The sequence below is a fragment of the Erpetoichthys calabaricus genome, chromosome 13, assembly GCF_900747795.2.
Source record: "Erpetoichthys calabaricus chromosome 13, fErpCal1.3, whole genome shotgun sequence".
Taxonomy (NCBI): Eukaryota; Metazoa; Chordata; class Cladistia; order Polypteriformes; family Polypteridae; genus Erpetoichthys; species Erpetoichthys calabaricus.
The window spans coordinates 140,054,883-140,070,692 of record NC_041406.2 but is presented as its reverse complement, the minus strand read 5'-3'; the positions used below and the strand labels follow the sequence as shown (position 1 = coordinate 140,070,692).

The 15,810-nt window shown below is 42.2% G+C and overlaps 1 protein-coding gene across 4 annotated transcripts in view; it reads right to left on the bottom strand.

The window, feature by feature from the left end:
• LOC114663667 (lysine-specific histone demethylase 2) overlaps nucleotides 1-15,810 on the bottom strand; it is an 82,075-nt gene that overhangs the window by 1,190 nt on the left and 65,075 nt on the right. For 3 of the 4 annotated variants that reach the window (XM_051935980.1, XM_028817562.2, XM_028817564.2), the window contains 6 exons: nucleotides 14,037-14,168; nucleotides 12,106-12,180; nucleotides 9,516-9,632; nucleotides 5,308-5,433; nucleotides 3,741-3,863; nucleotides 1,321-1,473 (listed from right to left, as the gene is read on the bottom strand). In XM_051935980.1, coding sequence (XP_051791940.1) covers nucleotides 1,321-1,473; nucleotides 3,741-3,863; nucleotides 5,308-5,433; nucleotides 9,516-9,632; nucleotides 12,106-12,180; nucleotides 14,037-14,168 — 726 coding nt within the window. Of the gene's footprint in view, nucleotides 1-1,320; nucleotides 1,474-3,740; nucleotides 3,864-5,303; nucleotides 5,434-9,515; nucleotides 9,633-12,105; nucleotides 12,181-14,036; nucleotides 14,169-15,810 lie in introns of those variants that run through there. The other variant, XM_028817565.2, reaches the window with a different exon arrangement.

Genomic DNA, 15,810 nt, shown 5'->3' with positions numbered 1-15,810 from the left:
AAAGGGTTAATAGCTGTGGTGGGCCCTCTGTTTCTAGTTCATAAAACACACATCATCAGACAGTGTGAGGTCCTCCACAGGCAGAGTGGTGGCTCCGAGGCTAGGGATCTGCACTGGTAATGGGAAGGTTGCTGGTTCGAATCCCATAAACACCAGAATTGACTCCACTCCGTTGGGCCCCTGAGCAAGGCCTTAGCCTGCAATTTCCCCAACCTGGGGATGACATTAAATCTGCGTCCAGCCCTGCAAGTAGGTACTCCAAACTTGGGGGCTGGTGGCAGAATTGGCACTCCAGCCCCATTTCTTAAAAAACGGGCACTGTTCAGTTCCTTCTTCATCTTTGCCGCATCCTATGCATTGTACCAGCAGGCTGTCAGCCGTCATGCGCACACAGCGCCGCCCCACCGACTAAAGACAAAGTCAAACTCTGCACTGCCCGTGTTAAAACACAGGGACTGAATGGGTGTCACTAAATAGGCCCTATAATGTGTGTGTGTGTGTGTGCTCAGTGATGGACTGGCACCTGTGTCTGCCTTGTGTCTGATGGCTGCTGGACTGCACCCCTGCCCAGGGTAAGCAGCTTAGGATGATGGGTGGCTGGGTAACATCAGGCAGCACACACCAATCTCACTGCGGTGAATTTCAGGAGCTTTCACTCCTTTGGCCCAAAAAAAAATCTCACTCTGGCACGTTGTTCAACAATGGCGCAATGCCAAAGCGGAGTGTCGTATGTGCAGCTGCCCCTGGCTTGAAGTAGAGTAACCGCAGAGTCCCACTGCTCATAAGCCATCACAAACCTGTCGGAGCGCCTCGGCTTCTAGCCATTGCGGTTACTGTGGAATTGCCTTTACTTTTTTGGATTCACCCTCCTGTTCTGTGAGTGGTCTTGTAATACAGCAAAGGCCATCACACAGTTATAGAGGATGTGAAGGATGTCACTACCCACGTTAAAGGGGTGCAGTCTCCTCACACCAACAGGTTGGCTCTGCCCTTTCGTCAGTCCAGTCGGTCGCTGATGTGGACCCCCAAGTACGTGTAGCCAATGATGCAGAAAATCCACTTCACCCCTTTACTTACACGGACATGAAAAGCAGACCTTTGCTTGATACCCTCTTAGATGTTGTAGAGTCGGGCAGAACCCTGATGTCATGTGCCACTCACTGCCTGTGCCCTTTTCTGATTTTATGTTGCATAAAGCAACATTTTATTTATTTATTTTTTATTCTGTAAGCCTATCTTCCATTGGAAATGAGTAATTAATGTCAAAGTGCATATTCTATTCTTTATGCAAGATCTTTTAAAGCAGAAATAATGACCAACCTCTCCAGCAAAGAACAATTTGCCTTGCACCTCCTCAGCCATTATGTCGTAAGCTTCTCCGCTGCCTCCAATCTTTACAAAGCTGTAAGCCATTTGAGACCATTTTTCTTTATGCCATCGGGTAACAAAATATCTGATGGGCTCCGGGACCTCCTGAATATACAAAGGAAGAAAAAGAAAATCTTTTATTAGCGGTGGAACTTTCAGAAACTCTGAACCTCCAAACCATTTCCTCCAGTTTTTAAACCTGCATTTCTGGGAGAGGAGGTCCATTTAGCCTTTAAGGCATGGAGGAGTTACAGGGGATTAGGTTTAGGCAGAGGGGACTCGTTTTTTTGTCCTATTATCTTACATATTCACTAAGAGAATAAAGTTTAAAAAAAATAATTGATGTCTCCTTCTCTACATATACCTTATGACAGACAGAGAGATGGATATAGATAGACAGATAGAGATAGATATGAAAGGCACTATATGATAGAGGGAGAGACAGATATAGATACATAGATGGATATACAGTTAGGTCCATAAATATTTGGACAGAGACAACTTTTTTCTCATTTTGGTTCTGTACATTACCACAATGAATTTTAAATTAAACAACTCCGATGCAATTGAGGTGCAGACTTTCAGCTTTAATTCAGTGGGGTGAACAAAACGATTGCATAAAAATGGGAGGCAACTAAAGCATTTGTTTAACACAATCCCTTCATTTCAGGGGCTCAAAAGTAATTGGACAATTGATTCAAAGGCTATTTGATGGGCAGGTGTGGTCAAGTCCGTCGTTATGTCCTTATCAATGAAGCAGATAAAAGGCCTGGAGTTGATTTGAGGTGTGGTGCTTGCATGTGGAAGATTTTGCTGTGAACAGACAACATGCGGTCAAAGGAGCTCTCCATGCAGGTGACAGAAGCCATCCTTAAACTGCGAAAACAGAAACAACCCATCTGAGAAATTGATACAATATTACGAGTGGCAAAATCTACAGTTTGATACATCCTGAGAAAGAAAGCAAGCACTGGTGAACTCAGCAACGCAAAAAGACCTGGACGTCCACGGAAGACACCAGTGGTGGATGATCGCAAAATCATTTCCATGGTGAAGAGAAACCCCTTCACAACAGCCAACCAAGTGAACAACACTCTCCAGGGGGTAGGCGGGCGTATCGATATCCAAGTCTACCATAAAGAGAAGACTGCATGAAAGTAAATCCAGAGGGTGCACTGCAAGGTGCAAGCTACTCATAAGCCTCAAGAATAGAAAGGCGAGATTGGACAGTTCTGGACAAACATTCTTTGGACAGATGAAACCAAGATCAACCTCTACCAGAATGATGGCAAGAAACAAGTATGGAGAAGGTGTGGAGAAGGTGTGGAACAGCTCATTATCCGAAGTATAGCACATCATCTGTAAAACACGGTGGAGGGAGGCAGTGTGATGGCTGCCAGTGGCACTGGGACACTCGTGTTTATTGATGATGTGACACAGGACAGAAGCAGCCGAATGAATTCTGAGGTGCTCAGAGACATACTGTCTGCTAAAATCCAGCTAAATCCAGCAGTCAAATTGATTCATGATACAGATGGACAATGACCCAAAACATACAGCCAAAGCAACCCAGGAGTTTATTAAAGCAAAGAAGTGGAAAATTCTTCAATGGCCAAGTCAGTCACCTGATCTTAACCCAACTGAGCAGGCATTTCACTTGTTGAAGACTAAACTTCAGACAGAAAGGCCCACAAACAAACAGCAACTGAAAGTCGCTGCAGTAAAGGCCTGGCAGAGCATTAAAAAGGAGGAAACCCAACATCTGGTGATGTCCAGGAGATCAAGACTTCAGGCTGTCATTGCCAGCAAAGGGTTTTCAACCAAGTATTAGAAATGAACATTTGATTTCCAGTTGTTTAATTTGTCCAATTAATTTTGTGCCCCTGAAATGAAGGAATTGTGTTAAAAAAATGCTTTAGTTGCCTCACATTGTTATGCAATAATTTTGTTCACCCCACTGAATTAAAGCTGAAAGTCTGCACTTCAACTGCATTGGAGTTGTTTCATTTAACATTCATTATGGTAATGTACAGAACCAAAATTAGAAAAAAGTTGTCTCTGTCCAAATATTTATGGACCTAACTGTAGATAGACAGATAGACTGATATAGACAGATATAGACAGACACAGACAGAGATAGACAGATATAGAGATACCTCGACAGGTATTGTCAGATGTCTGCATAGGATGAGTCTACTGAATTGAAATGAAATCCAAACTGAAGGCAGTGTTGTTTTTTTGTTTGTTTTATTGTTTAAACACTCGTCGATCGCTTTGTGAGCCGATTGTTAAGCTGGTTGATGTTGTGTGATCTTAATGGAGAAGTGCAAGTGTGCCAGCCGCCCTTCGTCGTCGTGTTACCAGCAGGTTACCTGTTCTTTAAAAAGTCCTCTCAGGATGCCCATACACATAGCCACAATCTTTTTGTCTTCCAGATCTTTGATGATTGAAACTGCATCGCCGGTGATGACGGACATTAGGACGCTCTGTTTACCCTGCAGATGTAAAATAAAATGGTGAGTGTGTATTGTCAATGGAAAGAAAAGAAAAAACACAACACATTTAGAAAGTTATCTACCATGACTGTAGATCCAGGTGTGTATTTACTTATTTAGAATAAGGGACTGCTTTGTGGGGGGAGATTGCTGCCGACACTTCCAACATGGAGGGAGGGTATGAGATGTGTATCCAGTGCAGTCCCTGGTGCTATTAAAGGGGGATTTAGCATTCCTGCTTTATTAAAATTACTTGGAACTTCTCTAGCAAAAACTTGCCGCTGTATCCACACTGCTACGTTCTCATTTAAAAATTACAATCGCCGTCCACACTTGCATTTTCACATCTTTTATAAAAGTATCTGTGCTCCACACTAAAACGACTGAACACACATACGATGCACATGTTCACCTACACTGGGCAGTGGAGAAAACAGGACAAGAAAGAGTCCTCCATGCCAGACACTCACACACCGACGACACCAATGGTGAATACAGAAAACAATAAACAGGTCTCGTTTTATTTGGATGGACGATGAGGTGGAATTGTTCTTGAGAGTGACGCTCGAGTGGAAGGCGAGCAAAGCGGTTGGGAAAACGTAATCGGCAGGATCAGTCAGGGAAGGGTCACGTAATAATAAGCACAAACAATCACTGCGCAATTAAGAACATTTTTCGACACTCCTTTACACCTCAGCTCTGAGCTGCTGATTTTATTAAGTCTCCATTTTCAGAGGTTCAAAATGCTGGGGGAGTGCGGACGAAAGGCAAAAACAGACGGGCGTCTGGGATTGGAAAGGGAGACGCAGTCGTGTGGACGTAGAGTTTAGTGGCTCAACACTCAACATCAGTCTGCTGCCAACACTTGATGGCATTTTGATGTGGTGCCACTGCTTTTTATCAAATTGGCGCTTTAAAATTCAAACCTTTAGTATCCCCCTTCAATTAAAATATCCACCATTTAGCTTCTTATACCGAGGATACGCTTGTGTTATTTGACAAGCTCTGCGCCATTTCTAATTACATGAAGGTCAAGTACTCCCTGCGGCAGGCAGACCTCACTCACTGACTTGATCCGAAGAACTAACAGCGTTGTACCCTCTGGCCGTCTCTTGAATTTTTTCGACTTCGTTTGATGGGACTTTTCTGTTTTGCGTACAAAGGAAGTCATTTCAGCCCTAACTCTGCATTTTGTCTGTTTGTTTCTTCACTAATCACGTGCAGAAACCGATCAGCTAGGAAAAAAATCTTATTTTAATATACTTTAGAGACGATAAAATGTGGAAATTGTTTTGGGGGCAGTGTGTACCCCATAAAAAACATTAATACTAATCCATTTTCTTTATACAACACACTTCCCACGCTCAAGTATAAAATGTCATTAATAATAATCCTACAATCTGAGCGCTTTGTTGCTACAAGTCATTAAAGGTCACATACTCACAGTTGGATCCATGTCATAGAATACACCAAACAGGCCTCTCTTGTCAGGGCCGGGCGGAATGTGTCCAAAGAAATCGGCCCCCTCAATCTTGCTGCTCCAGAATTTGTATGGAAACTGCATGGCAATCTTTGAAAGTGTAAATTGAAATCTTTAATTACTTTGCAGTTTTTGGAAGACTAAAAAGGGACAGCAAAGTCCTCCTTCAGCCGAAGTGCACCTTGAGTGGAGTCCGATGTCTCTGTGCCCTGCGAGCCACTGATGGGTTTACCTTCATGTGCGTTTTTTTACGTTGGCAGGTCTGCAACCGAGAAGAGCTGGGGACACAGAGCATGAAACGGACTCTTCACACTACGCTACGAAGTTCTCTTCAGCAAGACCAGTAAAGCTTTACAGACGTCGCCCGTCCGTGATCACCGACAGACCAAACTGGGGCGCAAAACGATACACGAAAATGAGACGAGAGCAGGAAAACAGAGAGGGAGCTGGGTAATGAGGTGAGCACCCGAGACTTGTGTTGTTATCATCATCATCTCAATTTATTATTTTTTTCCCTCCCAAAAAAAATGTCACAGATGTAGTGTTTCATGTAAGATCTGCAACACCAATAAGCGGCTCAATATTCAGGAATGGTCTTGGCTCAAACTAAAACATACTTCATGTTAAAGCTTTTGTTCTCACAGTTGGACGGGCGGTCAGTAGGAGCCTTTTTAAACCTTAAGACATTTTGTGAGCCACTATTACACTGTGCGTCTTTTATTGGCTAACTAAAAAGATTACAGTATGCAAGATCCTGCCTGAAGAAGGGGCTGAGTTGCCTCGAAAGCTTGCATATTGTAATCTTTTTAGTTAGCCAATAAAAGGAGTCATTTTGCTTGGCTTTTCTCTACATTCATAATGGCTAACACGGTACAACACCCAAGTAACCACTGTGTGTCTTAAAATTGAATTAAGTTACCAATACAAGGTACCCCAGTGGATGATTTTTAGGTCTAAATACGCTTTCTTGTTTTGTGCCACTCGATTTACAAGTGCGGGGCTGAAGAAATTGTACAGGCTCGTGTGTTATTCAGATCTACTCAACAGTTTAAAATATAGGAACATTTGTCAGAGCCGACATGGGCAAGTGAGGTCAAGTGTGTGGCGTCATGTCAGTGCTCAAAATGTTTAGGAATACAGTGGAACCTCGGTTTGCAAGTATAATTCGTTCCAGAAACGTGCTCGTAGTCCAAAGCACTCGTATATCGAAGTGTATTTCTCCATAAGAAATAATGGAAACTCAGATGATTTGTTCCACAACCCAAAACTATTCATATAAAAATGATTAATACAAAATATAAAGTAAAAACACATCAAACAAATTAACCCGCACTTTACCTTTGAAAAGAATCATGGCTGGTGAGAGTGAGTTTCTAAACTCTTGTGGGATTGCAGCCAACGTGACGACACGCTGAAGAGCGTCCCAAAGCAATCGCAGTCTCCCGTAGCAGTTCGCCGTAAAAGTGAATCTGAAAAGATCACGGACATGCTATAAGTACCTGCCATTGATGGGTGATACAAGGGACAAGAAACGTTATAAATGTGCAGGGCCCTGCCTGACTTCTGTGTCTGTGTATAAATAACCGCGCTGTTGCTGTTTCAAGCTGAATAAAGCTGGTGTTGCTAAAGTACTGAGACTCAGCTTCGTGTTTTAGGATGCAAGACGGGGACTCGCATGTCACAGCACAGACGCGCGCGCGCGCACACACACAGTCACAATGCTAATGCTGTAGTAAACACTATACGCTCGTACAGATGTTGACTATATGTGTGAGGCACGACGACTCAGACGGAGAATAGGAGACGATTGCCCACAATCCCACAGTGAGAGAGAGAACAACCATCAGCTCAGTTGTGATCACATGACGCTCGGCAGACAAACTACTCGTACTGCAAGACCTTGCTCGTTTATCAAGTGAAAATTTATTAAAAATTTTTGCTCATCTTGCAAAACACTCGTAAACCAAGTTACTTGCAAACCGAGGTTCCACTGTACTAATCTGTAATATGACAAACGTGTGTTTCGGTATAACAAAATGACAACTGAGAAGTTTATTCATTCAGAAATACAAATCAATCCCATGTATCATTGAAACAGTTGAGATTTGTAACCCTAAACCACACTAAAACCAAACCCTAAACCTAAAAGATTCACAGGAGAATTACTGACAGCCTGCGGTGGGTTGGCACCCTGCCTTGTGCCCTGTGTTGGCTGGGATTGGCTCCAGCAGACCCCCGTGACCCTGTGTTTGGATTCAGTGGGTTGGATAACAGATGGATTATTGACAGCTCTTGGATGTCACAGTATATTTGGGGGGCCACTATAGTCAGACAATGTAAAGGGTACATCTATACAGACTCCCACCCTCCAGAGCCTAAAAGGAAGAAAACCTAATCAGTTGGATGGCGAGATGAGAGAGGCAGAACGGTGAAATCAATTATGGAGCAGGGGTCAAATCCTGAAGGGAGAGGAAACAAACCTAAACTTAACCCTCACCACCAACTTAAAAGAGCTTAACAGGTTTTATCCAAACCCGCTACCCCCCTGTACTCCATTAATAACTCAGACAGACTTATATAGGGTATGGGGATACAGCAGAAAAAATACTCCGTCACTGCACCAAATTTCTAAACCTCCAATAATTCATTAGTGAGACAGAGAGAGAGAAAAAAAGGTGCGAACAGAGAGGATCCAACATCCTCATAAAAATCAAATTCTATCTAAAGAGGCTAAAAATGTGAGGGGACCTTGGTATAAAAAAAAAAAAAAAACACCTAATAGTGTTGATGGCTTATACATCTCTGGGGACCCACAGGACCAGAAACAAACAGCTGAAACTTTAGCGACGTGGGCACAGACCATGGCAACTCTGTTCTTTTCCTACACTCGACCCTAACCCTACGAATAGGGTATAAATTTAAAAGGACCACCAAAACACTAAAATTAATCCACAGCCTAAACTTAAAGTCTCTAACCCAAATTCAGACCCCACAGACCAACCTAATGACCCCTCAACCCAAAACAGAATCCCTGCAAAGTAAGGAGAGACAATAGGCAGAGAGAACAGGAGATAACTTTAAATATGAGGGGACCTCAGTATGAAAAACTCCCAAAAAAAAAAAACTGGTGACACTGACCCGTGAGTCTCTGGGCACCCATGAGACCCTAAGTAAAACAGCCCAGATTGCAGCGATGTGGACGGAGCTCATGGGAACCCTGTATCTTATCCTAACCAGAACTCTAAGGAGCCTCTCCATGTTCTACCCAGATACAGCCCACATAACCAACCAACTGAACAAGGCCAAGAGAGAATACCTCAGAGCTTAGAGCCAAGCTACCTCCCAGATCCTAAGCCAAACTAAAGCTCACAGGACCCTAGGAGAACCTGAATTCTGTTGCCAGGACCAAACCCAAGCTCAAAGCCCACAAGGCCAAAGGGGAGACTGGAGGAAGAGAGCAAAAAGAAGCTAATAACGCTTAAGGACCCTCCCTACTGTCTGTACCCAGATACGGCCCACACGATAACACCACGCAGCTGGGAAAAGGATGACGGCTCCAAGGTTGGATGGAGTGTCTTCTGCCTTCCCAGTGAATCCCCCTGTGCATTCCAGAGAGCCATCGAGAGCGGAGTTACATTAATCTGAGAGTGAATTAGTAACAGAAGTGAGACCCACTGTGCTGTACAACCTCGTATTACTTAGAACAATGGAAGTTTGGCAGAGACACAGGCGGGAGTCCAGCAGACCCATTTTAGGAGGACATTAAGGAAACTCCACCAATTCTAAAGAGGCTTTGCACAGTTCTACACAAATAAAATGTGACTTTTTGTAGTTTTAGATAATATAACAAATCACTTTCCCATTGAGTTATGGACGACACATTACGATTCTTCCGGATGAGCGGAATTAATTGACGTGGCAACAGTGTAGTGTAGGAAACAGTAGTGCATGTATCACCAAATAGGCTAAGCTCATCTGAAATCATTTCATGACAGTGAAAATGAATGTTAACTTAAAACTTCAGGGACACGTCGCACAACACCTGGGCATCGCAGAGCACCAGGAGACGAGATCCACTCAGGGCACACGTCTAGCAGGCCTAGGGAGGCTTGAAGAGGAGGACTGCATCCACTTCATGGGGGGGGGAGAAGGGGTCTTCAAAATATGTTTACCTTCTCAATGACTCCGGCGCCCAGACTGTGCATGGCCTTTAATTTCCTCTCTGGCAATGGTGGGTTGAATCGAATTATATTCTTCTGAAGTAACGCCAAAGGGATTGTTATCAAAATCTGTAAAAAAAAAAAAAAAAAAAAAAAAGACCAGAAAGACCCTTAAGAGAGTTGTGTCCACTCCTGTAATTACAACACATTGTACCCGACCTCCCCACTGGCCAGCAGGTCGAGGAGAAGTTCAGTTTAATTAGGGTCAAGGGGACAAGAAACTGAACTCTACGTGCATACGAGGCTACTCGTGCTTTGCTGTCTACAGACAAGATGGACATTTTAAGATTACAGTATTTAGAATCTAGGGGGCTTCACCCCCTGCTCGCTTCGCCTGCCAACCTCCCTCAGCCTGAGTACATGCCAGCCACTTTGCGTCTCTGCCGCTTGCGTATGTGGATTTCACTTTCACCAAACAACAAATCTTAATTCTCACGGATAGGCCTCTTCATTGGGAAGAAACTGAATTAGACGATCTACAAGTCTCCGACTTACAGTTTAAATCCGAAAAATATCTACATACTTCTGTCACATCACCTCTCTCTTTTTGCTGTTTTGTTATTTCACAGAGTAATAATTTCCATTTGTTAGCACTAATGCGATCTTTACCATCATTTTTTTGAGACTTTCGAATTTTCGCACTTCCGTTATCTCTAACCTGCTCTCCATGTGTATCGCACCAACATTTTTGAATTCTTTACGACGTTCTACTTTGTCATCTACTCTTTATCTTTTATTTCCAGCCTCAGGCCTGGTAAATCTCTTGGCACAAAGTCTCATCTCACGGGATGTGAAAGTGTCTCTCTGAAAAAGTCACATCTTGTCCCAGGACTTTTTTTTTTATTATAATAGAGAGATAATATTTAATAAATGGGTGTAATAATACCCATAAATATTTTACTGTTGGACTGTAAATGGCAAATTGTGTTCTGAGATTTTACAGGTAAGGAAGACTGACGTTTTGAGGTCAGGCAGTTGTTTCAATGATGGCGCTGGAGAGTGGAGTCATGCTGCGTGTGGGTTGTTAGCACATACATGTGAGTATTTTACTGGACTGTGTAAACATGACAAGAAGAGGCCTATAAACCTAAATAGAGTTTAGCAAATTAAATAAAATTGGTTTAATTACACTAATTACGCTAAATAATGCATTTTTCCCCCCTTTGGCACTTATGATAGACTGCATTAACTAAACACAAATCTGATTTTAGATCGAGTGCATCACATAGGAATTTGGTGAAACGTAACATAAACGCGTACTGAATTTAGTGTATCTAATCACTTAGTAATGCAACGGGACAGCGTCCTTTTTAAATTGAACTAAAGATGTTTTGCTGCTGGTTTTCATTCTTACTCAACATCCGATGCTTCTTCTTTCAGGCGGCCAGTACTGATGGATTCCACCTGCCCTGATACCACTTTCCTATCGTTAAAATGTCCTGGCGAAGCCTTCATCACTGACTGCAGCAGGATTAGCAGGGAAGATGTCCAAATGTGAATACAGAAAATGAAACTTCAGCGACGTGTCGCACTTGACTTTCTTGTATGCTTGCGGTAAGTTGTTTATCTCGCTTGACGCAGGTAAGTGATACGCAGTTATCAAGAAAACTCGCAACAACATCTCTGAATGCCTTCCGTGCGATTTCCTCTTGGTCACTGATGGCATGTCTGATATGTGGACCACCAAAAATGCCTTCCTTCAACTATTATCAGTTACTGGTCGAGACATCTTGTCTCAGATACTGAAATCTGTCACCTCCTTTGTTCATCGCGCAAGTTTTATGTAAAAGAGGTGGTAAAAAAAAAAAAAAATCTCTCTTTGTTGGGTCAACAAATAGTTCATGTGCCACACTCTTCTGCCCGACTTACGGAGAGCCCACTTCTTTTAATGTAATGAGATTCTCTGCCATTGTCAGTACTTGGAGGATCCGGGCTGCTTTCCTAGTAGCAGTTCCACTACCCTTCAATTCCCATCGATGTTCCAGTTATAGTTGTTGTACTGTACATGTTTGACCACCACCACCATGTTTCGTAGATTTATTTTTTAATGCGTACTGCATAGCCAACACATATTAAAGGGTGGACACTGCTTTAGTGTGACCAGGCAGCTTTCAGGATTAACAGTGATGAATCAAGAAGAAGATGTCACTGTCTTACGCCAAAGCCAGTCCTGGACACAACAAAATAGCTTACTTTATGGACACCATATCAGAAGATGTGAATATGAGGAAATCAAAAATAAGTGAGTGCAATGAAACGGTACACGACGGGAAAATTTAAAAAGTTGTTTTTCTGATCAGCAGGCCAAAATCCATAAGATAGACCCAAAAATGTCCAGGAAGCAATATCTTCACTGCCCAGAGTTATATAATGGCTCTGAGAAAACACTCGCATGTAGCTACACTATTACTTTTACAAAGCAGAGAAAGGTAAATAGCAATTAAAAAATTAAATTTTACTTAAAAACATAGTCTTTGGGGGAAACATGACAAGACCAGAACAATTACAGTATACTGAAACATCCCAGGTACGGAATATTTACCTTTTGTGCAATCCAGCGAGCGCCGTTGCTCGCAATCACTGTGATGTCACCTCCGGTATAATCAATGGCTTCAACCTAAAGAATCACCAGAATGTACAGAGTACGTGTTAGCGGTTACCTTGTAATCCTTAAAAACAATTACCTTGGGGCCGACGCATTCATCCTTCTTACTTTTCGTTCAAGGAAACAATCCTCTTTTTAAAGAAGGCAAATCAGGGTAACAAGCGGAGAGGTCAGATGGACAATACATTCACATCCAGAATGGAAGAAGAAACCAATCAGCCGCATTCCTTGTTTAATCGGGACGCTGTGAAGACGGAAAATGAGCAAGCGGCGTCAAGCCAACAACACAAAGGCACAATTTGCCTCTCTGGCTGCGTTAAATTTTTGTTATCTTCCTGTAGTACTAGGGTGTTGTACCTTGTTAGCCATTATGAATGTAGAGAAAAGCCAAGCAAAATGACCCCTTTTATTGGCTAACTAAAAAGATTACAATATGCAAGCTTTCGAGGCAACTCAGGCCCCTTCTTCAGGCAAGATGTAATATTGTGGAGTGTCCACACTCACACTGGGCCAGTTTTAGAGTCCACAATTAATCCATACGTGTGCTTTTTAGGGATAGACAGAACTTTAGAGCTTTATTTGTACCCAGGGGGAAACTTGGCTTTTTACAGAAGCTCCTTAAATAAACAGATAGATACAATTTGGTCTGAACGCACACTACAATGACTATAAAGCAAGAAAATTCAAGAAAAAGAAAATTTCTGACTTGGCAGTGCCAGTGCGGTGCTATACTATAAAGGAGCCCCCATCACGTTTCTCGACACACTTACACTAAATAATTCGTTGGCTGAAAATCCTTAGTGTTGGTGTCAGAGAGAGGATGTGTAGCATTGTTTATAATGGCACTTAAGTTTTGTTTTAGTTCTCTCATTTGCAATGAACTCCAGGGGGTCCTATAACTGAGGTTGCTCTTTTAATTAGCCTGTTGATGTGGTGCTCTCTTGAAGTGATGCTACCTGCCCAGCACACCACACTGGTCATCAGAGTTATAGAAGATGTGAAGGATGTCACTACCAACATTAAAGGACCGCAGTCTGCTAAGGACAAAGAGCCTGCTCTGTCTGCCCTTTCCCCTTTAGTTCCTCTCTGGTCTGGGACCTGACCCAACTCTCATTGATGTCGACTCTCTACTACTTGTAGAAGTGGACCACCTCTACATCCACTCCTTGAGTGGTGACTGGACACACAGGCCCTCTGGTGTGGCAAAGGTCAAAAACCAAATATGGGCGGAAAATCAGAGTACCTGGAGGAAACACCATGCAGACTCGAGGAGACCACGCAAGCAGGTGCTGGATAATGGGGCAGCCACGCCAGCCACTGTACCACTTTCACATGTAAGTTTCTGAAAAATCCTCTTCTCATATTTATATTTTAGGGCTGGCCAAGTTAACGCATTATCATCGTGTTAACGCATTAATGACGACAATTATTTTATCTCGCGTTAACGCAGTTTGTTAATATTATTATTCTTTTGAAAGCCTCAGTCTCGCTAGCAATCGAGGGTAACTTGTTTTTCTATAACAAACTAGGTAAAACGTTAATGTCCTGGCAGTGGCAAATAGCTTTGGTTTTATATTTGATTACATTAATGTTCAAGTTGAGATTTACAAGAAATATTTTAACTGCTGCTATGTAAAGGGAATACTGCTGTTAAAAAGCACCTTATTTGTTTAAAGTGTTTGCAAACCAAATACATGCAATACACTACTTTTGAGTTCATTATTGAATTTTGTGCATAACAATGTGATTGTTCTGATTGTCTACGATTAAAAATTTTAATCACTGCCCAGCACGAATTATATATTATACATTTTCATGCGTACTGTATATGTACACATCAATACTGAAACTCTAGAATATTTTCTTACCGAAGTTTTAAGGCGGATGTCTAGTCCATCTCCCAGTTTATTTATTAAAGAAGAATAACCAGCTGTTAAAAGTGTATGGTCTCCTGTAAACTGGGCAAAAAATTCATTGTGGTCCCAGGAGCGTGCAGAAACCTTGAAAAAAATAAGAAGAAAATCGTTATTTTATTATATATATATATACAATATATATACAGTATATGAGAGAGAGAGAGAATGTATTAGTCCAAATTTATTTATCTATACTAATAAAAGGCAAAACCCTCACTGACTGACTGACTGACTCATCACTAATTCTCCAAATTCCCGTGTAGGTGGAAGGCTGAAATGTGGCAGGCTCATTCCTTACAGCTTACTTACAAAAGTTAGGCAGGTTTCATTTCGAAATTCAAAGCGTAACGGTCATAACTGGAACCTCTTTTTTGTCCATATACTGTAATGGACTGCAGCTCGCTGGCTGTGGGAGGCGGAGTTGCGTATCGCGTCATCACGCCTCCCACGTAATCATGTGAACTGACTGTGAACGCAGTTTGTACAAAACAAGGAAGAGCCCCAAAGAGCGCTGAAGAAAACATTCATTACACAATTGAGAAGGCAGCGAAACAATAAGAAGCGAAGCACAGTGTAAACCGTAAGTTTAAATTAAGTTTATAGAAACGCTTCCGCTGCTGTTTGCAATACCATATTCATGAGATACAAGTTTAATGAGAAGACACGAGGTATAAATGAGACTCTGGATGACTTTGTAACGGAATTAAAATTGCTATAGCAAGAAACTTTGAAGTGCCGGGTCTTAGCTAACATTAAATAAAGCCCTGGACATCGCAACATCACACAAGAGAGCAACTCACGTGAACTGACTAAACGCAGCAGGAGTGATCACTTCGCTACTGAGGAAACAAAGCACGGTGTAAACTGTAAGTTTAACTTAAGTTTATAGAAACGCTCCTGCTGCCGTTTGCAATACCATATTCGCGAGATACAAGTTTAATGAGAAGACACGCGGTATAAACGAGACTTTGGATGACTTTGTAACGGAGTTAAAATTGCTGTAGCGAGAAACTTTGAAGTGCCGGGTCTTAGCTAACATTAAATAAAGCCGTGGACATCGCAACATCACGCAAGAGAGCGGCTCACGTGAATTGACTGAATGCAGCATGTCGGAAACAAAGCACCGTGTAAACCTAAAGTTTAAATTAAGTCCATAGACCTACAAAAGGTTGCCATTGATTTGAGGCAAGATTGCTTTTCTCCTGTACAACTATATGTTGCATTCTCAAGAGTGTGCTTGCATGGCTTGGTCATATTACAACCGGAGTGCTGAACTGACAACGTGGTATACAAAGAGAACTATAACAACCGTAATATATTATATATATATATATATGACAGCAACACTCATAACAATGACAACACAATTACATTGACAATCATGTTACGTTATTTTTAAAATGTTTCCTTTTCTTTTTCATAACCTCTTTAACACACTACTTCTCCGCTGCGAAGCGTGGGTATTTTGCTAGTGTTACATATTTTGAATTTCATCCACTGAGCTGTGACATGTACCGTGACCGTGTACTGTAGACAAGACCACGCAGTGAGGATAGAGCTGTTGTTGCAAAACCCTCAGATATTAAGGTGGCACAAAGCCTGTCCGTCTCAGCTACTCAAACTGATGAGTGTGTGCGACTTCAGACACAACCTGAGCACTTAAATGAGATTCTTAAGGGTTTTGAAATGAAGACACGGTGAAGGAGAGATGTGCCTGTATTTAGAA